The 26,786-nt window shown below is 48.2% G+C and overlaps 1 protein-coding gene across 1 annotated transcript in view; it reads right to left on the reverse strand.

Moving 5' to 3' along the window:
* The window catches only part of TEP1 (telomerase associated protein 1), a 34,827-nt gene extending 8,714 nt beyond the window's left edge, over positions 1 to 26,113 (reverse strand). Inside the window, exons 1-36 of the mRNA XM_006756754.2 lie at positions 25,618 to 26,113; positions 24,460 to 24,642; positions 24,025 to 24,159; positions 23,117 to 23,278; positions 21,110 to 21,271; positions 20,723 to 20,800; positions 19,169 to 19,293; positions 18,796 to 18,953; positions 15,848 to 15,957; positions 15,063 to 15,153; positions 14,648 to 14,834; positions 11,942 to 12,110; positions 11,312 to 11,470; positions 11,056 to 11,133; positions 10,166 to 10,296; positions 9,783 to 9,842; positions 8,521 to 8,679; positions 7,676 to 7,852; positions 7,347 to 7,467; positions 6,671 to 6,795; positions 6,274 to 6,387; positions 6,062 to 6,179; positions 5,734 to 5,928; positions 5,441 to 5,616; positions 5,185 to 5,341; positions 4,897 to 5,076; positions 4,352 to 4,444; positions 3,916 to 4,048; positions 3,611 to 3,761; positions 3,242 to 3,375; positions 2,983 to 3,071; positions 2,606 to 2,720; positions 1,940 to 2,180; positions 1,620 to 1,743; positions 307 to 431; positions 84 to 183 (exon numbers count right to left, since the gene is read on the reverse strand). Of these exons, the coding sequence (XP_006756817.1) occupies positions 84 to 183; positions 307 to 431; positions 1,620 to 1,743; positions 1,940 to 2,180; positions 2,606 to 2,720; positions 2,983 to 3,071; positions 3,242 to 3,375; positions 3,611 to 3,761; positions 3,916 to 4,048; positions 4,352 to 4,444; positions 4,897 to 5,076; positions 5,185 to 5,341; positions 5,441 to 5,616; positions 5,734 to 5,928; positions 6,062 to 6,179; positions 6,274 to 6,387; positions 6,671 to 6,795; positions 7,347 to 7,467; positions 7,676 to 7,852; positions 8,521 to 8,679; positions 9,783 to 9,842; positions 10,166 to 10,296; positions 11,056 to 11,133; positions 11,312 to 11,470; positions 11,942 to 12,110; positions 14,648 to 14,834; positions 15,063 to 15,153; positions 15,848 to 15,957; positions 18,796 to 18,953; positions 19,169 to 19,293; positions 20,723 to 20,800; positions 21,110 to 21,271; positions 23,117 to 23,278; positions 24,025 to 24,159; positions 24,460 to 24,642; positions 25,618 to 26,094 (5,292 nt within the window). The 5' untranslated portion in view covers positions 26,095 to 26,113. The remainder of the gene's footprint in view (positions 1 to 83; positions 184 to 306; positions 432 to 1,619; positions 1,744 to 1,939; positions 2,181 to 2,605; positions 2,721 to 2,982; positions 3,072 to 3,241; positions 3,376 to 3,610; positions 3,762 to 3,915; positions 4,049 to 4,351; positions 4,445 to 4,896; positions 5,077 to 5,184; positions 5,342 to 5,440; positions 5,617 to 5,733; positions 5,929 to 6,061; positions 6,180 to 6,273; positions 6,388 to 6,670; positions 6,796 to 7,346; positions 7,468 to 7,675; positions 7,853 to 8,520; positions 8,680 to 9,782; positions 9,843 to 10,165; positions 10,297 to 11,055; positions 11,134 to 11,311; positions 11,471 to 11,941; positions 12,111 to 14,647; positions 14,835 to 15,062; positions 15,154 to 15,847; positions 15,958 to 18,795; positions 18,954 to 19,168; positions 19,294 to 20,722; positions 20,801 to 21,109; positions 21,272 to 23,116; positions 23,279 to 24,024; positions 24,160 to 24,459; positions 24,643 to 25,617) is intronic.
* Between the last annotated feature and the right edge of the window lie 673 nt (positions 26,114 to 26,786).

A 26,786-nucleotide genomic window follows, 5' to 3' on the forward strand; every position in this document is an offset into this window, starting at 1 on the left:
GCCCCTGCCATACTGACAGAGCAACCTCCCAGGCTGACGCAGCACTTAGGGCAACTCTGACTGCCACAGAGCCCAGGCATTACCTTTAGGCACCCCCCTAGGCACACAGTGGCCAGTAGCCGGCGGTCCGGGCTCAGGCAACAGCTGGTGATTTGGTACTGGTGAGCCTTGGTCTGCAGCACCCTACCCCAGGGAGACAGAGTCAGGCCCCAGGGCCATCTGACCACAGGCTTCTCCTCATTCCCCCTCCCTGGGCTTCCCACAAACAGGGAAGGCCCCCACTCCGAGAGATGGGAGAGCCCTTACCGACAACCATGCTGCAGGTCCCAGAGCTCCAGGAGCCCGTCAAAGGCAGTAAGAAAGAGGGAATTGTCCGAGAGGAACAAACAAGAGGAGACCCCATCACAGCCGCTTACCAGAGACTTCTCCTCCTGTGAGAGTGAGCAGGGAAAGCACACTCAGACACTTTCTTGAAACCCCCCCACCCCCATATCCAGCCACTCCAAGCCCCAAGCAAAAAGGAGATCATGGCAAGAAGGGCTGGAATCCCTCGCTCTCTACATTCTCTACATAAGCCTCCACGTGTGGCTCTCTGGCCCCACATCTGGAACACCTGCTAAAAGTACAAAGCTTTGGGCCCCACTCCAGACCAAGGCCAAGCTCAGGTCCAACTAGAGCCTGGTAATCTAAGTGGGGTCACACCTTGTTCCCCACTCCAACTTCCATACGTATCCCTAATCAGAGAATACTTTGATGGGTCTGGGTGAGGAATGGGTGACTTGTATGCAGACATATGGGAGGTATGATATGGGTAGGAAGATGAGAGACCCATCTCTCCAGCCTTTAAGCACCCTCTACTGAAACTATTCCCGAAATCTACAGGACACCTTCTTCCCATGTCTTTGCTAAGGCTCCTCAGCCAACCCTGAAGGCCTGCTCTTCTCTGTCCAATATCCTATGGTCACTGTACAACTTAGCTGTGATCTATGAAACACGGCTATGTTTTGGTTCCTCTTTACGTGCTGTCACCTTTCAACCAAACTAACTATTTGGCAGGCAAAGACAATGTCCTAAGCCCTGAGTTCCTTGCAATGCTTATAACAGTGCCTTGAACGGAAGGTATCTACACTAATAAAAGAGAGAGATGCAAATTGACTGCACCCCACAATGCCCACCAGACAATCAGGAGTGAGTATGCAAATTAACCCAACAAAGATGGCGGGTTAATTTGCATACACAGGTGCTGAGCAGCCCGGGGTGGGGTGGGATGCTTGCAGGTGTTCGGTGCCACTCTGGGCCTCTAGGCAGCATGGGAAGGCGGAAAGGCGGCTCCAGGCAGAGCGAAGGCAGAAAGGCAGCTCCAGGCCAGAGCAAAGGCGGTGCTGGCAGCCAGGAGAAGGAAGGCCCATTCTTGCATGAATCTTCATGCATTGGGCCTCTAGTATGGCAAATATTTGCTGTGTGATTGATTTTTGCCCAAGCCCTTTTGATCTGATGTGAGGGAAGTAAAGTTGCTGAATCAAACAGGGTGGCAGGCAGGTGGGCTTGGCCTATCTAGGGTCTCAGGGCAGTTTGTGAGGCGTTTCTGAAGGTAAACTGCCCCATCTTGAGTGTCATACCTGCCAGGTTCTCAGGTCCAATAGGTAAACTGTCCCACTAGCAGTGCCCACGGCAGCTCTTTGCCCACTGGGGGAGAAGGCCACCGCTGTGGGGGATGAGGAAACTGTCAGGGACAGGCTGGACCTAGAGAAAGATCAGGAAGAAAGGGAGGAAATGAGGAATGAGGGGAAGGAAGCAAACAGGAATTCATTTCTGCATTTCTATGCCTGGATTCCCCTCTCCAATGGTGACTCTGGCTGATCTCTCCTTTGTTGTCCAGTTTCAGAAAGGCTGCAGATTGCTCTTTGGTGGGCTTGCCAGAGTCTGGGATTAAGTTTACCTTTCCTGGCCCCCCAAGGTGTGGGGTTTATTAAGCCATTTTAGCATGCGCTGGAGGTGCCATCGCTGGGAGAGCTGGGGGGCCTGGCGACAAAGAGGCGAGTCTAGAGGCTGGTTGGCTGCCTGCTGAGGCAGGAGCAGGGGGTACTGACTGAGGACTGGAGCCTGCTGCTTCAGGAAGGTGTGAAATGCAGCAGTGTCAGCCTCAGGAAGCTGCTGTTCCTCTTCAGGAACTGAGGAAGCTATGGAAGAGATGCAGATTGGGGAGCCAGCCTGGATCCCCATGGGCCCCAGCACCAAAACATGTATCTAAAATGGTAAGTCTCAAAGTGTGGCCCTCTGGCCCCACATCAGGAACATCTGTTAAAAGTACACATCTCTGGCCCCATTCCAGACCTTGGCAACCAGAATCTGTGGACCAGAGCTCTTCATTTTGAACACGTTTCCTAGATAGTTGCATCCCCACTAAGTGAAGTTTGAGAACCTCTAATCTAAGAGATCTAGGCGAAAGGTCTCCAGAGACTCACTAGCTCATCCTCTTGGCATTTCCCACTTGGAATGGAAATTAGACTGTTCTTTCCATGACACCTCCCTCTGAGTAGGCCCCCCATGAACACACCCAGGAGCCCCATCTCTCAAAGAAGAAGCCACCGGTGACCCATCTCACCGTAGAGGGCATGGGCTTCCAGAAGCCGAGGGAGCAGACCCAGTTCCAGGTGTGCAGCCACCACATGGAGACTGGTGAGGAACTTTGCGAGAAGGCCGCGGTTCCCGCTCTGGAGCTGAGGGGACCAGAGTGGATTCGTTAGGGCCTTTTAAGAGGGTGGTGAGGGGGTATTGGGCCTGCCTGAGCAGCTGGGACCTAGACTTGGGATCTGGGACCAAGGACCTGAAAGAGGAGGGCAGGAAAACCAAAAGGAGAAAAACAGAGGGAGTTCGAAGGGGTAATGGCAGTGGTGATAGAGGTGGTCAAAGGAGAGAGGGGTCTCGGAGCTGTTAAAGTTGGTGCTTGGGAGAAGGCGCCTGTGGGATGTGGGGACTAACCAGGTGGTAAGGCAGGTCTCCCAGAGCCTCAGGGGGGCAAGTGCGGAAGGTGTCTGAGGCATCAGGGTCGCAGGTCTTCCAGAGCTGAGCTGGAGGTCAGAGGAAGGACACAGATGATTCAGCCCTGGCGCCTCTCCAGAGATCGCATCCCTCAGGCTACAGCAAGCCACCCACCCACGGAGGTGCTGGGGAGCGGCAGTGGGTGGTCCTAGCCTTGGGGCCAACGACCCACACTCAGTGCCCCGGACTAATTAGTTACCTGCTATGAGGACGTGCGCTGTGCTCTCCAGCTCCAGCCTCTTCCCATATCGACCTTTAGCTACTGTCCTCAGAGGCCCAGCAGGGAGGCAGAGCCGGGCACCAGGCCGCTCCAGGGGGCCCTCCCCTAGCAAACTGTCCTCGTGTGCGGGAGAGAAGGAAAAAGAGAGGGAGGCCTGTCAGTGAGCATCCTGGCACAGCTGTGGGCTCCCATCCCACCTCAAATAGTGGGAAGTTAAGTGGCAGCCATTCAGGGCCTGGGAGACAGGTGTCAGTGGCTATGCAGAGGAAGGGTAGGGTGAAGAAGAGGCCACATGGGGCCCTGGTGCAAAGACGGGAAGACACAGGAGGTCAGATGCGTGCAGCTTACCTGCGCAGACTCTGGACGAGGTAGGCAAATGGCCCCATAGGGTAGGGGTCCCCACTGTTCCCAGCAGCCACCGCGTCTTCCCAGGTCTTGGTCCCTCTGGGAAGAACCTTCCATGCACTCAGCACTCCGTGCAGCTGGTCCACAGTGAGACCTGAAAAGGCCAGCTCTCTGAGGCACCCACCAAACCTCAGTGTCCCCATCCCAGGATACCTAGCCCCTCCTTTCACTGCTTGAGAAGACCCCAGTTCAACCAAGGTCATCCAACCTCTGAGCCCTCAGCCTCCCAATCCACCCCAAGCACTGACCGCTACGTGTGACCCCCAGGGTGGCCAAGGCTTGGGAAAGTATGTTAGGGCCATGCTCTTTCTCCAGGGTGCCCAGGATATGCTGCAGCAGCAGGGGGACAGTGGCCGGCAGGGTCCGAAGTCTCTCAGACACCTGGGAGAGGAAGAGACAGGCTTCAGCCGGTGGGGGGAGAGGAGAGGCAGCTTTGGCTGTAGGGAGGGGAGGGGGCAGCAGGAGAAACCATGGAAAGGGATGAAAAGGAAAGAAAATCAGGTGGAAGAAACGCAGGGTTGGGGGCAAGGTGATCAAAAAAAGCAGGGTTGGGGTTGATCAAAGATGGCAACAGACGAGGCTGGGAGAAGGCGAGGGATGGGAATGAAAGAAGCTGAATGGAGACGGGGAGGTGGGACTAGGACTTAAGAAGATGAGGAATGAGGGTTTCTATGCTCAACCAACCTGCTCATAGATTGTGAAGAGCCTCAGGTGATCGGTGACCAAGCGCAGGTAGAGAGGCAGGGCTGACCCCCGCTTCACCAGCAGCAGCCGCATCTGATGAGACTCAGAAGACTCAACATGGGTACCAGAGAGCCGGCCCACAGCCAGCCCTCCGGCCCCTGCTCTCCAGTCCAGCACAAAGCCCACTGCAAAGCAGCCCCTCCTCTGAGAATCCCCAGCAGCGGAAAGATCCACGGATGGCATCACCTCGGGCACAGTCATCCCTTCCCTATGCTGCTCTGCCCAGCCAAGCCCTTTTCTGGGACTCCCCTGTCACCCCACTCAATAACCACAGCTTCACTCCTCCCCTCACTGATGGGCCTGGCGAGGCCATTCGCCAGGGGAAAGGCTGGGGAATGAGTTATCTTATTAACAACTTCCTCTGGCACAGAGTTCCTGAGAAAATGAAGAAGCAGCTGGTCTGTGGGGGGTAGCTGGCTGCCTCAGCACCCTGGTCCTCACAGCTCCCAGCTTCACCCCACACACCCACCAGCCCTCAATCAAACCTGGTTGTTAAAAGGCGACTCGTCCAGCCGTTTCCCGTACGGAGCCAGCTCCTCTCTCACCAGCCGGGCCCGTGCAGAGGGATCCAGAGGCCCTAGGGCCACCACATGGGCACCTTGGCTCTGTTCCAGGGTCTCCCCCAGGCTCGAGTCACTAGACACACTCAGCACCAGGTGCACCCACTGTAAAATTTGGGCAAAGAGGATGGTGGTAGAGGGGAAAGAGAATAGAGTTGGAGAGGCCCCTTTCCTCCCTGCTGCATCCCACCCCCACCTCCTCCTCATACTCACCCGGGGAAGGGTCTTTGGGATCCAGTCTGAGATCAGCTGCCCATGCTGGTCCACCAACCTGTCAGCCCCATCGACGATCAGCACCAGGCTCTGGCCAGATTGCAGGGACTTAGCTGACTCGGGCAGCAGCCTCTGCTGCAGCTCCCACACCAGGCCCCTGGACGTGTAGGGGCAGAACCGGGGTCAGCAGAGAGGGAGAATCAGGGGTGACAGCATGTGGCATCAGCGAGGCAGAGTTAATGGGGAAGATACACACCGGTAAGTACTGGGCAGGGCACTCGGCTCTTGCAGTTGCCTATGCAGATAGGCACAGAGGCGTCTAAGCAGGGTGAGGGCAAGACCCTGGTCAGGGCGAGCTCCTGAGAAGTGGAAGAAGACTAAGGGAGCCACCTTGGCCCCACCAGGAGCCTGCAAGGCTGACACAAGGGATGCCTGTATGAGGAGGGAACAGAAAACATGGTCACATTTTACATGCACAAACTCCCACCTCCTCAACCCTCCTCAGCCCACATGGCCCGCCCTTCCCCCTGCCCAGGTCTGAGACTCTACCAGGAAAGCGGTCTTGCCCTGTCCTGACTGCCCGGTCACCAGGCTCAGCCTCCCTCGGTGCAGCAGCAGCTGCTGCACTGTGTCCTGGAGGAGGCGAGGTCGGGCAGAACTCGGTGGGCTCTGCAGCTGCTGAAAGGTGGCCTGGACCATGTCATCATCTGGGATGGACACCGGCTGCTCCAGCTGGGCCCCAGGCTGAGGGCACAAGGGGCAGTGACTATGTTTCCATGCTCCTCAGGACCCCAAGCCGAAGACTCACAGAGCTCCCACAAAGCGACTTCCCACCCAGGAGTAGCTAGACCACTTGGCCCCCAGTGCTCCTGCTGACCTGTAGGTAAAGCTTCTGGATCATACTCCATACATCCTGCAGAACCAACTGCCCAAACTCCTCCAGCCCCCCAACATAGGGCAGGCCGGCTGCCACGCCCCCCCACTCACAGGGGTATCTGTGGGCAAAGCAAGCACAAGCAGTGTTACAGCAGAGCTGGATCCCCTCACCACATCTCCCTGTGCAGGGATTCCCCACCTTCCCCAGCTCACCTGTGACAGGTAACCCCTTTCTGTTTATTCAGGTAGCTCTCCAGCTCTGAGATCCGATGTACAGCCTCTTCAGACTCAGGAGTAAAGTCAGGTTTCCAGGCATCTGGCACAGAGCTGACCACCAAAGAAACCCAAGAGTGGGCTACTGGGGACAGAAGGAGGAAGAGAATAAAATTTTACCCCCCCCATCAGACCTGGCTGTGGTTCCCTGAAACTCCTCAAGGGGAGCAATCCCTACTTCAGCGCCCAGGCTGATCTGGTGCTGCAAAGGCAGCCCTCCAAGCCGTTTCCCTCCACTAGCTCCCCTTCCTCTACTCTGACTATGGGGAAAAAGACATGGCCACGGAGCCTGTCTGGCCTTCTGTGGAGACCGAGGCCTGGAGGCCAGAGAAGGTACCCGAGGAAGCTGGAATCCCGGAAGTAGATAAGTGCTTGGGCGGAGGGCTGCTGACGGAGACCCCGGTCCAGGAACTGCATCACCTCCATCTCGGTCACAGAGCGACCGGAAGGGTACTGCTGGGCCTGAGGGAGAGGGCAGAGGACAGGCAGGCCCAGTTCAATATCACACTAGCCCTCCCTTGCGATCTGTCATCTCAGGAATGTTCCTGCCTCCCTCCCTCCAGACACAAGCCAGTAAAATATAACTAACAGCTAATATTTAAATCCTATATTGAGTATTGTTTATAGACTGCTAATTCTCATATAAGCCTGCAATGTGGATGTCACTGTTTTTCTTTAGTATATGGGGAAATTGAGGCCAGATTAGAATAAGCTACTTCCCACAAAACCATATAAAGGCTGAAGGGAGATCAGCACCCAGATCCAACCGATGGCAACACCTAAACAGACCTGCCCTCTTAATTTTGTGTCCCACAGACAACCCAGAGGTACTTCTCAAAGGAACTACCTCATCTAGGTCTTGGCAGCTCACAGAACCTTCTGCCTGTGTTTCACTTCAAGTCTCAAGAACCTGCCTGAGCATAGTCCCAGGGTTCTTGACAAGCCATGGCTCCCCACGCCTGTCCTAACCTTTGCTTCCTCCCCAGGCCCTGCTCCAACCTGGTCTGCCTTACCCAGCGGAAGTGAGGATGGTCAGGAAGGTTGTAGGTGGGGGGAACGTAGCCATAGCGGGAGCCCAGAATCCCCACAAACAGCTGCGAATTCTCCACCTCCCCGAGGCACACCTCCAGTTGTCTGCAGGCACAGTTATGGGCATCATATCAGGGAACGCAGGCACAAATGTGGAGACGGGGCCATGGCTCACAACTGAGCGGTGGAAGGCAGGCTGTTCATTAGCATCCGAGGAGCCACCCACTACTCTCAGCCCTCGGGCATCCTTGCAGCCCCAAGCCTGCCCACCATATGTCCCTCACCCCACCCCTCTCCTCTGTGGTCCCCACACCTGTTCCTACGGGTCTCCTCCTCGGTGATGCCCCAGCGCAGGTCGATGGCGTGAAGGCTAATGTGGTGAGGGGCCGCTCGGGCCTGCAATGCTGGTAGCACAGACCTCAGCAGCAGGTCGCGCTCCCCGTGCATGTCCCGGAAAGTAGAGGAAATGAAAATCCGGACGCTGCGCCATCTGGGGGTAGGCAGAGGGCATGTAAGCTGAGGGTTGGGCTCGATCTAGGGATCAGCCCCACAACCCAATTCCCCACGTGGCTGTGATCACCCTTCTGCACAGAGCACGAGCCAGCTACGACAGACAGCAGGGGGTGTCCAGAGGGCCTCCAGAAAATAAGCTGCTGGTAGCCCTGCTGCAGAGCCCTGGAAATTAAATCCCACTTGCCATTTTTCAAGCACCCCTCCTCTGTCAAATAATAATTATTATGCACTTACTGTCTGCCTAGGGAAAGCTCAGGACAACACTTGAGGTAAGCACAATCTTTATCTCCAATTTACTGAGCAAGAAACTAAAGCTCAAAAACTGAAGCAACTAGCCCAAGATCCAAGCTACTTTTTGGCAAAGTCGGGATGAGAAAGCTAGAGCCTGTGTTCCTAAGCCCTCTGCCTGAGCCCTGGCTGCATGCTGCCTGCCTCACATTCTGAGCCCCTTTCTCCACTAGAGAAAGGGACATGCTCACAGTCTGACAGTTCCCTGTGTTGGAGAAACCCCTGCCTGGGAAAGCAGAAGCACATCTCAGTGAATAGAGCAAGAGCATCTTAACAGTCAGAATGTCAGTCCTCTGAGATTCTTCAGGTTAGAAAGCAGCCCTCCCAACTCACAAAAGCATGGAAACACAGACTGACCCAGGCTGGGAAATAGGAGCCAAGGGGCTTGGAGTATTCTCTTCCAGTGGCCGGATATCTAGGGCTCCTGCCTTTCCTGGGGGAGGTGGAATCTTGAATATTTTGTCCATTTGGCCCACATGTTCTAGAAGACGGGAGGCCCCACGCTCTGCAATGAACCTGAAACAAACAGTGACCAAAAAAATGAGAGCAGAATACCACAGTCAGAATCAGCAAGGTTTTCTTATAAGGGGGCAAGGGACAAAGACATGGCTAGGTTAGGTCCCCCAGTTAACGGGAGCTCCTTAAGAAGAGGACCATAAGCAGTGATTTTAGGCTTAAAATAAATGAGGGTGTGGATCCACAGGAATGAAGGAAAAGAGAAAAACCTAGTTCTGGGCCCTGTCATGCATGATTATCATAGGTTTTCTGTAGGGCCAGGGGAAACTGGGCTGGGCGAAGGTAGAAAGATGACGGCCATCTCAGTCTGGGCTTGATCAGCTCTACCAGCCTTAAGAGCTCCCTGAAGAAGGAGGAATTGCATGAGGCTTGCTAATAGGAGTTGGGGCAATGGATGGCATCCAAAGAAAAAGGCAGGGAAGAGGTTGGTTTTTCTCAGTGGATAGAGCGTTGGCCTGCAGATTGAGGGGTCCCAGGTTCGATTCCAGTCAAGGGCACATGCCAGGGTTGCAGATCAATTAAAGCAGGGAAGAAAACATGTAAATAAGGTGGCTATGCATGGAGAAAAAAAGTAAAAAGATTTCTATAAACTTGGCATAAATAACTAACTTTAGCATTGGCTTCGTCTGGATCAAGAATGGAACAAATAGAAGTAATTTGACCAACTCTTGAGTTGTTCACTTAAAAGCAAAGGCTATGCATGGAGAAAAAAATTTCTATAAATTTGGCATAAATAACTAACTTTAGCATTGGCTTTCCTCTGGATCAAGAATGGAACAAATAGAAGCAATCTGACCAACTCTTGAGTTGTTCACTTAAAAGCAAACAGTACAATCTCCTATGTCCCCTGTTCCTACTAGATGTAATACAAAAACGATGGCTGGAGCTGGAACAGTCATGTTGTACCATGAGGTGGAAGCAGAGGATTTGATAATGGTGGAGCAGTAAGACAGAAAGTGTTGCTGCTATGCCTAGAGAGCTGTAAAGGAGGAAAACACTATTATCTTCCTTGAAAAAAGAAGTAAATGGAGTAGAGACCACAGATCTCTCTGAAAAATGCTCTAACAAACTCCCAACCCCTTTAGTGCCCAGCCTGTACTCACTTCAGTATCCCGTCAGTGCAGCCTGAGAGTGTCACGTCATTGGGATTCAAATCTCGTAACCTGACAAAGGAAGAAGAAGCCACTACCTGTCAGAAACAGTGCCAGGAGCATAATCACTACCCCTCCCAATGTTCTAAGATAGACACCCCACCTCTGCACTTTTAATGGGGTAACGTGCTAGGCTGGTGCCAGGGTGGCCCCTCACAAAGGGGTATGAGCTAGGCTGAATACTTCAGAGAAGTTTCTTGCACCTGAAGTCAACAGACATAAGAGGAAGAGCTGGGGAGGGTCTGGCGAGTGGGAGGGTCCCGCACTTATTAGAGTAGAGATTAAATATGGATCACTATCTTCTGACGCTGGGCAATGAGAATGAGCACCCTTACGTGTCAGATGTCCTTCTTAGGAGAACGCCAACAAAGAGGCACTTGGAATTCACATGCTGCCAGAAAAGCTGTTTGGCCTTATTTATCAGTTTCTCATTCATAGCTTGGCCAAAGACAATGACCCTGTCTACCTGTAAGATAAAAGGGGAGGGGCTGAGACCAGGGAACAAAGGAACGGAAGATGGGCCAAAGAGCTAAGGACATCAAGAGATCTCTGAGCACAAGGGGAATTAGGAGAATTCTGAGCACAAAAGAAAACTGCTTCTCCTGAGATCACTTAGGACCAGGTAGCCATTGCACCCTGACCTGGAGGGGCATCAAAGAGGAGGCTGGGTAGGGGCAGTGGTGTGGGTAGCTGGCTCAGTCAGGTCCCAAGAGCTGATTGCCAAATATTTAGGAATTTTGTGAGCCAGTTGTGAAACATGGCCATTATTAAATATTCAATTGTATGAACTTACAATTAAGTAAATTATATTAAAAACAAAGGTAATACATAAAAACATATCACTTCCTAATTATTGTATTACATCTTACCGTTATGTAGTCTTGATCTTACTTACATGTACTTTATCTGTATTGTGGAAAATTACACAATAGTGTGATACTTACCATGTCTTCCCAACTCTGAGTTCACTGATATCTTGAAATCAGCCATGGAAGGAGAATTTACACCATGGAAATTAGCAAATGCTACTAACCAAGACTTATTTTCCCAGATTGCAGGTTGCTATATATTACCAGCATACCACTGGTTAGGGAGTTGCAGCCAGCAGGGAGCTGATCTGGATACTGCACTTAGTTTGAAAGGTAGCTTTGAGGAGTGAGATACATCAGTTATGGAGGAAAATGAGGGGGAGGGGGAGGTTTCTCAGAGACTGGGTAGTACTCACAGGAACCCTCTGCGCAGCCAGAGACAGCAGGTATTTCCCCAAAGTATGCAGGGACCATTCATAGTTTCCATCTAACTCCTGGAGGAAAAAGGCTCATGTTATGTGGTTGCCTGGGAGCTGATCAGTAAGCAACAAACACCATAGTCTGCTTGGGAAATCTTGCGAACTGCATGTACAAGCCTTTCTCGACTTTGCAGGCTGTTCCCAGGCCTGTGGCCATTCACATATTTCTGCAGGGCAGGGGTGGGTGGCTGACCTGGACTTGAGCCTGGAGTTCGAGGGCAGTCTTCAGGATGCCATCTTCTGCCTTAATCACTGCAGGCTTCAGAGCACCTTTTCCGCACAGCAGGAGATCCGCGTGCTCCGCCCGCGCAATCATCATGCCCATCAACAGCAACACATAGTTCAAGGGGGGCTGATGGGACAAGCGTCAGGGTGAAATAAGGCTCTCCTACTTTTAAACCTACTCATCTATCCAGCCCTGAAGGCCAAACACCTCCACAAATCCCCAGGTTAGGAGGGGACCTTCAGCAGCCCTCAGGAAGAGCTGCCCAGGAAGAGAGTGGAGAGAGGCCAGGATCCCTGCCCAGAATCAGTACTCGGATGAAGGGGGGTAAAAGTGAATATCTTGGTGGCAGAAATTTAGAAAAGATTATGTACCAGCTAATTGTGAAATGTTAGTATTATAATCCATGAACAGGCTTGAGATCACATTCTAGGAATTGTCCCTAGGGACCAATGTCTGACACTGGGAAGGAAATGCAAGTCATTTCTTTCAGTTGCTTGCTTGCTTATGCATGCTTGCTTGTGAGAACCAGGTCTGCACACAGGATACCTCTCGGGAGCCCCAGCATCCCATCAACCTCCCATTTTTAAATTTGTTTACCCCTTCTGGGTTGCTCTTGGGACATATCTTGTCTGCATCAGCATCTGTCAGGTAGACCAGGAGGGTGCGGCCTGGCAGCGGGGGCAGGCTGTGCTTCACGGAGAGGTTCACAGCTGTCTCTAGGGCCTGCCGATATCGAGCCAGCATCTCCCTGTCATATTTCCACTGTCTGCAGGCAGGAAAGGCACAGACACAAGGACTCAGGAGCTTCTCCGTTTGTCACTTTAAGGCAGATGGGAAGACGAGAACTGGCCACTTAGGTGTTGAGTTTTCACCACCCCCCACCTTCCAGAGCCTGCCTCCATCGCCAGTAGAGAAGACAGGGACAGAGCTTCCCTTTGCTCGAATTCTATAGGACTCTCCTAATCCAGTCTCGTGGCGGGAGAGAAGTCATCAGCAGACCCATTGTCTGAAATCACTTGCCACGCTTAACACATCAATCCATACTTGCTTCATAAGGCAAGATTTAACTGCTACATATTTTTTATTGTGTTTTAAAGAACAAACACTACTTCCTTACTCTGCAAACTGGCAGTTAAAGAGGGAAGATTGAGCATGCATTCCACCTTTCCAATACAATCACTATTACAGGGTAACTAAATACCTTCAGTTGATGAGACAGGTTCTTTTTAGCATTGCAACTAATAAATATGAGGAATGACAGAAAACCTCCATCTGCAACTGCTAATGAAACAATTGGTTCAGGCAAAGATCATCAATGGATGAACCATTAACTGTATAGTGGAGAGATCAGGCTACCATCACCTAAGAGCACTGACCAATCTTAGCATCTTAGCATCACTATGACTGGGGCCACCACACTTTTTGTGCATCCAGATCCTCTATCCTATTAGGAAGCAAAAAAAGTTTGATAGGCTTTATTTTCACTTAAAAAAAATTTTTCTTACTGATTTCAGAGAGACAGAAAGGGAGAGGGAGAGAAAGAGAGAAACATTGATCAGTTGCCTCCTGAACACCCCTACTGGGGATCGAGCCTGCAACCTGGGCATGTGCCCTGACCAGGAATCAAACTGGGACCTCTTGGTGCATGGAATAACCCTCAACCAACTGAGCCATACTGGCCAGGACTTTTTCTTTTTCTTTTTTTTTTTTTAAGTGCAATTGTCTTATAGTGTACAAAGAATCACCTATGAAATATTCTTATAAGAAAAAAAAGTTAAATCTGAATTATTCAAGCCTTTGGAGTTAATGGCCAGGGTGCATGCAATAGAAGAACAAGCTAGATGACATCACGAGGAAGTAGAAAAATCTAGAATGTGGGACATTCTGTGGGGCCCCTGAACCTGGTTTCTACAGCAAGTCATGACATGAAAACAATTAAAAGAGATTTAAGAGACTTAATAACCAAATGTAATGTGTATGCCTTGTTTGGATCCTGATTTGAATAAAACTATAAAATATTTTTGAGACAAGTGAAAATTTTTAATATGGATTAGATAATAAATGATAATACCAAGGAATTTTTTTCACTTTACATAAGAAGTACAGAGGGGTGAAATAAAATGCATCATATTATTTGGCATTTGTTTTTAAAATTATCTTCAAAAATAGGAAAAAGAAAAAGAAGAGAGGGGTCAGGAAAGGAAGTGTGGTAAAATGTAGATAATCACTGACTATGACTAACAGTTCTATAGAACCCATTATACTATTCTCATTACTTGTGTAGATGTTTAAATTTTTTCATAATAATTTTTAAATCTATAGAATTCAGTAGTTCCTAACAGTACTATCCAATAAAATTAAATTACAATTAATTAAATTAAAATATTTTCATTTCACTGAAACCGGTTTGGCTCAGTGGATAGAGCATCGGCCTGCAGACTGAAAGGTCCCAGGTTCGATTCCGATCAGGGGCATGTGCCTGGGTTGCGGGCACATCCCCAGTGGGAGATATGCAGAAGAAAAATTATGAATGAGATATTTTACATCCTTTTTTCATACCATCCTCAAAATCCAGCACATCTCAGTTCCGACAAGCCACATTTCAAGTGCTCAAAAGCCACATGTGGCTAGTGGCTACCTTAATGGCAGCAAAGGTATACTGTTTGGACTGTACGCTAGGCTTCATTCTTAATGAACCGTGTTCAACCACTGGTCACTGATTCAGGATGTTCCTGGCCACCAAGTTCTATCGAAAGTTAAATGATCCCTGCCTTTGTCTTGAATGAAAATGAATGAAGATACTGTTGAAGCATCTGAAAGGAAAGGGTGCTGGGACTTAGGACAGATTTCATGTCTGTGTTTGAGCCTGCTTGATGATAACAATATATGTGTCAAAAGAAAAGTGAAATGGTCAGAAAATACAGAGAGAGAGAGAAACAAAAATAAAAACAGATGCCACAGAGAAGAAAAAGAAAGAAACCTGAACCAGAGCAGAATCAGAAAAGACCCTAGCACCCACAAAGAGAAAGGGAGATGCTACACAGACTCACAGAATCCAAAGAAACCAATGAGACAATCACAAAGAATAGATTTTGTTTCATGATATCTGTATAGAACAATGTTAATGATAAGTTTTGCTGTGCAAGAGACGATTGGAATCAGAAAAGACTAAGCCATTGGGATGACTGACAAGCATGTCTTTAGAGAATAAAAGTTGAGGTTCTCAGATGACTCCCAAGCCTTGTTAGGGTACCTTTTGTTGCCCATCCTTTGCTTCCACATAACACACACACACACCCCTACCTGGTCCTGTGTACTCTCAGCTGCTCCCTCTTGAGTTGCTCATAAAACACAGGCATCATCATTGCTGCCCGAAGTTTCCGACGATTTAGGTTTTGAAGTTGCCTTTGATAGACCTGCCTCTTGACATTTCTTGAGTGTCTAGTCATTATCCGCCTCATCAGTTGTGTGTTGGAAGGAAATGGCAATTCTGTGTGGCAACAGGTAAGTACCTGAGTCAGGCAGTTTCTATTCTCTCAGCTTGTCTTCCCATCAATATTTGTCCTGCACCCCAACCCTTGAGGCTGGCAAGCATCTGACCTCTGCCCACCCTACACCCTGAGACTGGAAGGCAGGAGGCTGAAAAACACCAGTGCTGCTGCCTCATCTATTCTCAGACATGAGAGACAAACAGGAATTGGAAGAAGACAGATAATACCTTTACTTTTTAGTTGAGCCTCAAGGACATTGATGGAATCATGGGCATTAAGAAATCTGAACGGAAACTGCCGACTGCTGATCACGGACTTCTGGAAAGCAAGGGAAGGGTCTGAGTATGGGAGGCATTAGGGGCCTCAGAGACCAGGAACTTGAGATAACCACTCTAGATTTGTGGGAAGGTGAGGAAAGACAAGATGAATATTAGAGACAAGATACAGAGAAAGGGGGAGAAGGTTAAAGAAAAATGAAAGTCTATGTGAGAATATGAGAAGAGGTAAAGAAAGGAGAGGAGGTAACAGAAGGAGCTCTTTGTTTTACATCAGACTCCTTCTGAAGTCAGTTAAATCACAGAAGTGCTTCCTCCTGGTAGATCAGAAAATAAAAAGGAAAGTTCTTTTTTCTTTAATGTATTGATTGTAGAGGGGGGGGTGAGTACGAGAGAGAGAAGCATTGATTTGTTTTTCCACATATTTATGCATTCTTTGGTTGCTTCTTGTATGTGCCCTGACCAGAAATCAAAACCCTCAACTTGGCATATCAGGACAATGCTCTAACCAACTGAGCTACCCAGCCAGGGCAAAGGAAAGTTCTTATACTCTAATTTCTCAAAGGTGTGATGAACCCCCAGACCTATCTCCCCCAACCTATCTGTACCCTCTTACCTGCCCACATGGAAATAGCTTGGCGGCCATGACCTTCCCCGGCCACTAAGAACAGCCCAGTCCCCAAAACTGCCACAGCATCTCCACACCCACCACCCGGCTCCCTCCCCCTCACAAATACCGCTTGCTGGAGTCTCTGCAGTACAAGCTCGTGGTGGTGAGCACTGATCCCCACTCGCAGCAGGTTGCACAGGTTCCGAAGCATGGCCATGAAGGGAAGCTTCCCATTGTCTGCAGAAGGTCGGAAGGTCGGGCAGGGGTGAGAAAAGGAGACAAAGGGTAAGTGAGAGAGGTCAGAAATCAGAACAAGAAGTTCACAGGATGTAGAAAATTCAGGATGGAGTGAGTGGGGTATTAACATATGATCTATCCTACTCAAAATGTTTTGAAGGTCCACAAAGAACAAACAAACAAACACGGTTGGCCTGAAGTTTGGAGCAAAATTTATACAACACTGTTTATGGGACAGCTGTTTCAATAAACAACTTATGCTATCACTTTGTCTAGTGGCTCCAGCCCTGAGACTGGGCTCAACTGGCAAAATATATTCTCTAATCAAAAGTAGTGATTTCCTTAGTGAACAAAATAAACTGATGAACAAAATAGATCCAGACACACAGAAGCATGGAACAGACTGATGAATCTCAGAGGGAAGGCGAGGGTGGGTGGGTGGGTGGGGAGAGATTAACCAAAGAATGTATATGCATATATGCATAACCTATGGACACAGACAATAGTGTGGTGAAGGCTTGGGGGTGGAGTTCAGGGTGGAGGGGGTCAATGGCGAAAAAAGGGAAACATCCGTAATATTTTCAACAATAAAGATAATTTTTGTTTAAAAAAGAGTAATGATTACAAACTTTTTAGATGGCTTAAAGAAAAATTTCCCAGTGTAAGTTTGTTTATTAATAAATTATATTCATGTAGTCCAGCGGTTCTCAACCTGTGGGTCACGACCCCTTTGGGGGTCAAACGACCCTTTCACAGGGGTCGCCTAAGACCATTGGAAAACACATATATAATTACATATCGTTTACAGTAGCAAAATTACAGTTATGAAGTACCAACAAAAATAATTTTATGGTTGGGGGTCACCACAACATGAGGAACTGTATTAAAGGGTCGCAGCATTAGGAAGGTTGAGAACCACTGATGTAGTCCAATCATTAGTTAATATTTCAAGGCACAATATACACTTAAGATAAGGTTCATCATCATGATAGTGAACGTAAACCCCTATTTCAAATAGTCTTCTTGATCCTTTTAAGTTTTCTGGGGAACTTGTACAATCTGATTAAATAGTCACTATTTTTCATTTACATATAAGTGAAAAAGACTTGCAACGAAACAAAATTTCACCTCTGTCACTTCCTGTTTCACCTGGGTGCCCCGACTTTAGAGAGCAGGTCTGTCGGCCCCAAACCCACATCCCATGCGCTAGTCTGCATTTCTCAGCAGCTTTCATCAGGAGAACGGAAAGAGGAGGGTGTGTACACAGTATAAGTGATGCGTGACAGCTGATGAACTATTGTATCTTTTGTAAAGTCATGTTTTCTCAACTGTTGCTATGTATGGAAGATCTTCTAGATATAAGAACTTAAGTCAATATCATATATATGACTCTAGAAAATAAACTGAGTATTTAGTCTATAGATTGAGAAATTTGCTGTTTCATTCCAAAGAAACTGTTTGTAAATTAATGAACCAGTGGTCTCCAAAGAGGGGTCTGTATATCCAATTACATTTTATCTTATATTTTATACTTATTTATATATTTTAATATTTTATATATTTACTTATATTTATTTTCATATCAAAAATAATTATATTTTCTATATTTTTAAAGTACATTAATTTATTAGTATATGTACAAAATTTTTATAAATACAGGGTAGGGAAAAAGTAGGTTTACAGCTGTTCATATGGAAAATAATACAATAATTAATAAATAATAACACAAGAATAAGCTTTTTCATACTTACAACTATAAACCTACTTTTTCCCACTCTGTATATACACATATTCTGTTGTATCCCAAAATTTGTTTTGCAATATATAAAAAAAAAATTTGGAGTCCAGTGGGTTAGACTCTGGGCATTTGTCTCAACCAAGAATAATGACACAGTTTTGATTTTCAGAAGCAGAGAGAGGAGATGGAGATGATGCATACAAGAGTCATCTACATATATTGGCTGCCATCCAGGCTTCTCTATTCTACTCCACCCAAAGTTGAATCAATACTGGGGAAGAGGTTACCACGTGTGTGTGTGTGTGTGTGTGTGTGTGCGTGCATGTGTGTGTGTGTGGTGAACATGTGATTCTGATGCATAGACCATCAGTGACAACCACAAAGTGAGAGGAGTGCTAGCAGCTGAGCAATTCGGGCTTCCCTGAGTATAATCTATAAACAGCAGCCCACAGAGAAATAAGGTAAAAGCCAACTTGGGCTTCCAAGCTCTAAAATGAAAAGTCTACAAAACTCAAGCAGATAAAAGGTCTGGTTAGATATTTCTCAATGGAAGGAAGTTGACTTTAAATTGTCAAAGATGAAAGAGGAAATAAAAGAAAACAAAATGGAATAGAAAGAACCTTCTATAGTTACAAATTAAAAAACAGAAGGAGGAGATTGAGAGTAACTTGGTCCTCCCTGATTTGAAATTTTTTAACTCAATATGGGCAAATTACCTAAAATTCCATGTTCTAAATATGAATTTCTATGGAGATTCTACTATGCCATGTGCCAGAAAGTTCTATCTTATTTGGATGAATTACACAGATATTGATACAAGTTAAATCAGGGAGAAGGTACCACTTTTGTCATGTGTTGATAAAGACCTAACCACATCTGGAATAATCATCTATCTACAATTGCAATGTTATTCAAAGCAGGCACCCCTGTCCACTTGGGTGTGGTCAATGGCAGACCGTATAAGTCCAATAAATTTTTAGTGACACAACTACCAAGCAATAGAATAACTGCATCATATCATGGAAATCCTCTAGTCTAAAATGGAGAGGCATAAATCGGGAAGAGCAGAAGAGGATGTGTGATGGTCAAGGTTACTGTACCAATGAGCTCCTCCCAGATGGAAGCTTTGTTCCCCCGCAAGCTCAGCTCCCGCTCCCAGGTCTCAGGCCGAGATAGCTTCATCCGCTTCCCAGCTCTGCCAGAATCCCATGGCCCGGGGAGGTGACTTCGAGAAAAGACCTGCAGGTTGGAGGGGTATCTGAAACGGGGGAGGAAAAGCTTATCATTTCAAAGCCAGCTGAAAATAACTCAGGAAAGGAAAGGTGAGCCAGTCAAGCTAGTCAGTCATGTTTACAGGCCACATCTGCCCAAACTAATGTTGCTGTGGTCAGAACTACAGGGATTGGGGCCATGGATATAGAAGAGTCAGGGGGTTTCCCAGATGGAATGTACATTCGGAGTATATCTTCCCACCTGTAGCCTAGCAGGGCATGCACGAGCTGGGCAGGCTCCTGGATGTGCAGTCGCTGTACCAACTTCTTCAGGGTGAACCTTGGTGGCTTCTTTCTTTCTGGCACTGCATTGTAGGACTCCTCAAACTGTGGAAATATCCCCAAATCCCACTGGGGTCATTTAATCTATGACCATGGTCACTTTCTTCAGAAAGCAGAACCTAAGACCATCCTATACCTTGGAGTTCATTTCTTCCCCAAAGGAGATTTGGGCAAAGAGTAAGAATAAGGGGTAAAAATCTCTATCAACAAGAACTCCTGTGGTAAGCATAATATAGCAGTGTTTGGGGATCGCCATGTTTTATTTACACAAGCTTGAACTATCAATGGTAAAATGGAGTGATTGGCTTGTGAACAGCAAGATGGAGGTAGGATGAACAGAGAACACCTTGTTCTCCGAGGGAGGAAAGAGAAAAGGGTCTCTTATTTAAATCACTGAGACTTGGACCAGGAGGAGGCACCAGAATAATGCATGCTGTGAGGAGTTAAAAAACTGAAAGAAGTTGCTTTACAGAATCTTCCATGGTGGAAGAAGAGCTAAGTTTGGGATTAATAGGATGAAAAGATCAGCTGACCGACTGAGAATGTGTTTTCTTATAATTCTTACATCTTCCTAATAATCTCTGTCAATGATGATGGTGGTGGTAGCTCACATTTATTCAGGGCCAGGTGTTGTTAGAAATAGTGGAAATACAATAACTGATTTAATCCTCACAAAAACCCAATGAACTAGGTACTATTATAATCCCCATTTTATATCTGAGGAAACTGAGGCAAGAGAAGGTAAATCATTTGGCCAAAGTCAGGTAGCCAGCAGTGCTGGTGGTGGAGGGATTCACACCCAGGTTAGAATTCAGATTGTATGCTCTTAACCACTAAGTGCAGCGACTTATTTGTCATTAATGCAAATTAAAAAAAAATGGTTTGGTTTGTTTTTAAAAATTCCTATGGAAGGTAAATATTTCATGTCTTTAACTCATCTATCCAGCTGGACATGCCACCTGTCATTAAAGAAATGGGGGGAAAATTCTGTAATTTATTGCTTTACTTTTGAGCAAGTATTAGTAATCAAATTTAAAAAGACTGTAATGAAACTAAACAGATATTAAAACCAAGTTTTAGAGGGGGGAAAAATGGGGGAAAAGCCCTAGCTGGTTTGGCTCAGTGGCTAGAGCATCAACCTGCAGACTGAGGGGTTCCAGGTTTGATTCTAGCCAAGGGCACATGCCTTGGTTGCAGGCTCGATTGCCAGTAGGGGGATACAGGAGGTAGCTGATCAATGATTCTCTCTCATGATTGATGGTTTTCTCTCTGTCTCCTTCTCCCTTCCTCTTTGAAATCAATAATTGCCTTTCCCAGTGCTCTCAAAACCTGATCCCATAATCACAGCTGAGAATACCCCAGGTAGGAAACTGGCCTGCGCCTACCACACCCTCTATTTGTATTTCTAAACCAAATGGAATTCCATTTCTAAGTATCAGTTGAGAAGATTGTTCATGCAGAACAAGGCACTCACCTTCTCCTGTTCATTTTTAAGAAACCTAAGGTACTTTGGCAAATATTTCTGTGTCTCAGAAAATGGACGCTCCGTCTTCTGTGGGGACAGGAGAAGCGGTTTCAAAAAGGGAAATGGAGGTTGTCCCTGGAGAGATCCATTTCAATAGTCCCAAAGGCCCATCTCTATCCAAAAGGAAGCCAGCAAGGAAAGAGGCAGGCCCTGCCTTCTCTGCCTCCTGAGCTCTACCCGGCTCCTCTGCATTTTTCAGACTGTTTGTTCCTGGTGATAGGAACATGCCAGACACTTAGAGTGGGATCCCCCTGGATCAGCATGTTCCTTCGTCCCTCCCTTTCCAGAGAAAAGGGACCTGGGCTGTGAATGACCAGAGCTGAGATAGGGACTGACTGGAGGCCGGGGGGGTCGGTTGGGGCGTCTCTTGGCCCGGTGCTTCCGAGGGTTGTACTTGGCCAGCTGGTACTCATCAAACTGGGTGAATTTGTCAGTCATAGCAGCACGCAGGCAGGCAGGCAGGGGCACCAGCTTGTCCTCCTCTCCTTCAGCCAGGCTCTGCCAGAGAGAGAAGAGACCATCAGGAGTGAGACCCAAACAAACCCTCCAAAACAAAACAAGACCCATCACAGGGTTAAATGAGAAAAGGGAGCGAGTTCTCAGCCCAAGCTCTAAAGCAGGGGTGGGGAACCATTTTTCTGCCAAGGGCCATTTGGATATTTATAACATCACTAGAGGCCCGGTGCACAAAAATTTGTGCACTCAGGGGGGAAGGGGGATCCCTCAGCCCGGCTTGTGCCCTCTCGCAGTCTGGGACCCCTCGGGAGATAACGCCCTGCTGGCTTAGGCCTGCTCCCGGGTGGCAGAGGGCAGGCCCAATCCCTAGGTGCAGCCCCTGCTCGGGCTCAGAGCAGGGCTGATTGGGGAGTTGGGGGGCCGACCCTGTCATGCACAGAGCAGGGCCAATCATGGGGTTGGGGCGCTGCCCCCTGTCACTCACAGAACAGGGCCGATCAGGGGTTGGGGCATCACAGCCTGTCACACACAGAGCCACAGGGCGATCAGGGGTTTGGGGAGATCCCCCCTATCAGGCACAGAGCAGAGCTGATCAGGGGGTTGGGGCTCCGTCCCCTGTCACGAACAGAGCAGGGCGGATAGGGAGGTTGTGGCCCCACCCCCTGTCACACACAGAGCCGCAGGGCGATCAGGGGGTTTGGGCACTGCCCCCTGTCACGCTGATCCCGGTGCCAGGAGGCCTCGCGGCTCGCTGATCTCGGTGCTGGGAGGCATATTACCCTTTTACTATATAGGATAGAGGCCTGGTGCATGGGTGGGGGCAGGCTGGTTTGCCCTGAAGGGTGTCCTGGATCAGGGTAGGGGTCCCAACTGGGGTGCCTAGCCAGCTGGGTGAGGGGATGATGGTTGTTTGCAGCTGGTCACACACCCTTCAGGGTGGGGGTCCCCACTGGGGTGCCTGGCCAGTCTGGGTGAGGGGCTGAGGGCTGTTTTCAGGCTGGCGGGTGACTGAAGCTCCCAACCGTTCCTGTTTTTCTTTTCTTTTTATTCTGGGCCAGCTCTTAGGCTCCAGCTCTTAGGCCTCCGCTGCTGAAAGCAGGTTTCTGGCCTTTGTTTACCTTCTGTATTTGAAACAATGTTGCGATCCTGCTGGCTGAAGCCTGGCGACTAAAGCAGGTTTCTGGGGTTTTGTTTAGCTTCTATATTTGTAACATAGTTGCTTAGAGTTGCAGCTTAGAGGCCAGCAGCGGCAGGCGGGGAACATTGGAGTCCTCTGTCACTGAAGCAAGCAAGCCTCATGTTCACTTTTAGCTGCCTGGCTGCCGGCCGCCATCCTGGCTGGCAGTTAGTTTACATATCGCCCTGACTAGCCAATGGGAAGGGTAGCGGTCGTACACTAATTACCATGTTTCTCTTTTATTAGATAGGATTCTCAGGCCATACAAAATTAACAGTTTAAAAATTAGCTTGCTATATTTGTTCAAACATTTAATTAACTCATCCCTAGTGCCTTGGCAGGGCCACACCAAATGATTTCTTGGACCTTATATGGCCTGCAGGCCAGATGTTCCCTACTCCAGCTCTAAAATGACAGTTTCTGTGGTTACTAGGCTAGTCAACAGACTTCCATGGGTCTCACTTTCTTCATTGTAAATACAAGGTCCAGAATAAGACCAATTTTTCTTAAACTGTGGTCCAGCCCTTCTCAATCATATTCCCCCTGTTGGGCAACCCAGGCTGGTTGAGGGAGATGCTGTCCTGTCTGGGCATCAAGGTTGAGGGCAGCAGAGGAGAGGCCGAACTGTCCGAGAATTTTCTCCAGGGATGCAATGAGCAAAAGAGAGAAACCTACATGAAGGCCAAAGTTCAGGGAAGTGAGTGCCATACCTGGTAGAACTCGGCTACCTGAATCCAATCAGAAGGCAGCTGGACAATGGCACAGAAATATCGTCGCAGGTGGGGGCGGCAGACTGGCAAGAAGGCAGCAATGGCCAAGACTAGGTTGGCTACATCCCTGATGTTCAGCTGCTGCCTGGTGTACAGAGATGCCTAGGGTGCAGGATGGGGAGGGTTAGCATCTCAGCCACTTCTCACAGAGCTTCATGCCCTAAACTAACTTGCACATCTAATCTACCTGCATAAAACCTTCCCTGATCCCTCCAGATTGTCTGTGAAATATCAAGTTCAACCTCTGAGCTTTGCATCCTAAATCCTCTGTAATTTAGTCCGTTCCTGCCTTTGCAGCATGTCTTCTCCTGCGTCTATGGATCACCTCCTGATTCAACCAGGCCCTTTCCCTCTTTGGAAGACCTCCCACCTTCAACATCTATCAAAGATTTGCCCTGGGTTCAAAGTGCTGATTAAACCTGACATCTTCCAAAGTCTCATCGAAAATATTTCCCCCCTTTTTTCTACTTCTGAAACAGTCACTTACCTACTATGCCATTTGCATTTACATATTTGGGAGTGTTTTGCTGACCTAACAGCACTGTAAGCTCCTTAAGAGCCAGATCATGTTTCATTCTGTCGGTATGACCCTCAAGACACTGTATACTTAAACCTGCATACTTGCTAAACAAATGAACCCTAGCATACTCCTTCCCAACCCCATCTTCTCCGCTCCTCAAAGAACCCTAGGTACCAGGCCACAGACTCACCCAGAGATCATATCCACTTCCTAAGTGAAGCTCCCTCTACCAACAGCACAAAGCTGGTCACCATCCCCCTCACACACCATAAGCACATTCTCTAGCTCCCTGCTTTCCATTTCCATCTACTCTCTCATACCACCATACCTTGAGGATAAACTCAGGCTCCAAGGGGGCAAGTTCACTACAGATTTCCAGGAGGGCAGTCTTGGTAGGGTTGGCTTCATCTTTCATGTTTACCTTTGATGCCACAGTGGAGCACAACAAGCTCATTAGAGCCATCTGGGAATTGAGATAGAGAGGGAAGGAAGGAGGAAAGCGGTAATAAGGACCAACTTAAGCATCCCTCAGGCCAGCTTACAAAATCATGGACAGAGAAAATGGATCCCAGATTCAGATGTTTTTTCAACCAAGAGGTTGGAAAGGGGATTACGAGGTGAGAAATAAGAGTTGGTTGATGGCCCTCCCTCCCCTTCCATCAGTGGAAGGGATCTAGGTCAGTCTTTGGGCACTACTCCTCCCACCCACCCCACACCCTTCCCTCTACCACCATCAACCTCTTTCCCACACTGGAACTTCTACCTTCTTCTCCTGAAGGACCTGGTCAGTGGGCTCACACGAAGACTTGGAGTCTCCAGGGGTAAGATTCAAGGCCAGTTCCTCCACCTCCTCCTCCTCTTCCAAACTTAGACTGTAAAAAGGCATTTGAGCCGCTGTCCATTTCTTCTCTCCTGGCTTTTTCTCTTCTGAAGAGGACCAATGACCCTGGAGATAGTGGCAATTATTAATCACAGTCCCTCAAACATAGATAGATCTGAAGGCAGCTCCCAGGGATAGGAAATGTCCACATTTATCTTCTAGCACCTCAACCCCTCTCCCTTCACACCCAGCAACAATCTGTCCTGTCTGACATAGGGATCTCTCACTATCACACACACCTTCAGGTAGGGTTAGAGCTAACTGATGGGGTCATTTAGATTAAATGGGATAATGCATGTATGACTCTTGGCAAATTGCAAAGCCCTAAATAAGTGTAAGATGGCAGTAGCTGTAACCCTGACAATGACTCTATGTGGCAGATTTCCAATGATCTTGTTTTAAAGTTGAGGAAATTATGATGGGGGTAATGGGGAGAAAAAAGGGGGACATTTGTAATACTCTCGATAAGAAAGATAAATAAAATAAATAAATAAATGTGAGGAAATTAAAGTTTCAAAAGGCTAAGAGTCTTGCCCAAGATTGTGCTTGTAATACACGGAGACAGTATAGGGCTCAGATCAGTCTTTCCCTCAGTCTGAATCCGAGGCTATACAGAGGAATGCGTGTTTGTATACTGAGTCTGACCTGTGCTCATACATGTGTGTATAAGTGGACATGTGTCTGTACATGCCCCTCCAGGGGACTGGGCCAGGGTATAGCAGATGTGTCTCATGCCTGAACAGGATCTCAAAAGCACTTGACTGCCTGTGCTACTGCAACATCATGATGGCTCCTCTCCTGAGAAGAGGCTTTCTGAGGACAGGGCCTGTGTTTGCTCTACTGTCCAGAATGTCTGAACTAGACATGTAATGGGAGTAACGATTCCGATGAAGCCAGCCCTGAGGTAAAGGGCACCTCAGGAAGCGGCTTCAAGGAGGTAAGTACACAGAGCAGCACAGAGAGACGCTGTGGCACAAAAGCTAGGGACTAAAGCATCCAACAGACATGGCTGCAGTCAAGACGAGTGCCGAGCGCTATTACCAAAGCTGTTTCCTGAGCTCCCTGTGTGGCAGAGATGGATTTCAGGGCTCTGGGGCAGGTCAGAGGGGCTGGTCCCTCAGAGAAACACTGAGTCCTCCGGGTTGGAGGCTCAGAGAGCAAGTGGTTACTCGTGTCCAGGCTGCACAGATCAGCTTGCACCAGCTGAGATGTCTGGACACATTGGAGAAAGGAGCCGGCAGACATAGGGCTCTTTAGAATAGAGAGTGTGGCCAGGCACCGGTTCTCCAAGGAGAGAATATCTGGGTGGGCAGATACATGTCCACGTGGCTTCTCCATGAGTTTCATGTCAGGAAGTGTGGCCAGGCACCGATTTTCCAAGGAAAGGATGTCTGGGTGGGAAGACATATGTCCCTGTGGTTTCTCCATGATCTTCACATCAGGAAGTGTGGCCAGGCATCGGTTCTCCAAGGAGAGGATGTCTGGGTGGGCAGACACGTGCCCATAAAGTTTCTCCATGGCTGGAGCCCAACCAGTATATCCTAGATGGAGAGAAAGAGGTGATGAGCACTTGGCTGCACTGGGAGTATATCTTTCCTATAGCACTCCTGGTAATGCCAGTGACCTTCTGGTAGAGAACAACCAATATTTATTTTTCTAGGACTGGGTTTATTATAAGGATGTATTCAGGGAGTATTCTACAGAGATAATAGAGGGAGTATTCTAAGGGAGAAGAGTAGGGAAAGGTTTTTTTTAAACAGGCATGTCTTCTCATGAAGGGGTAAAGGAGCCCCCAAGGGCTGTAGGTGTGATCCCAACTTAGTATAGGGGCCATACTTGTAACCTGGACTCTGGATTCTTAGCTCCAGAAACAAACATTTGGGTCAAGCTGTCTACATGCACCACCTCAACTTCTCTGCCTCCTACTCATTCTTCAACCAAATAAATGGGATTCTGTCCCACTATTCCTGCAAGGCTGTCCTCTTAGGTAACTAGTGGAATTCTTGTTATACAAGAGCAGACACATCTGAGAACTTATCTTCCTTCTTCTCTCAAGTACAATATGAGACTGTTGATCACTCTCATTGAAACTCTCTTTTCTTTTGGCTTCCATGATGCTACTGTCCTGGTTTTCCTCTGACAACTGTGACCACACCTTCTCGGGGGTTCCTTCTCTGCCATTCCTTGAATGTTAATGCTTCTTAGAGTTG

The sequence above is a fragment of the Myotis davidii genome, unplaced genomic scaffold, assembly GCF_000327345.1.
Source record: "Myotis davidii unplaced genomic scaffold, ASM32734v1 scaffold594, whole genome shotgun sequence".
Lineage (NCBI taxonomy): Eukaryota > Metazoa > Chordata > Mammalia > Chiroptera > Vespertilionidae > Myotis > Myotis davidii.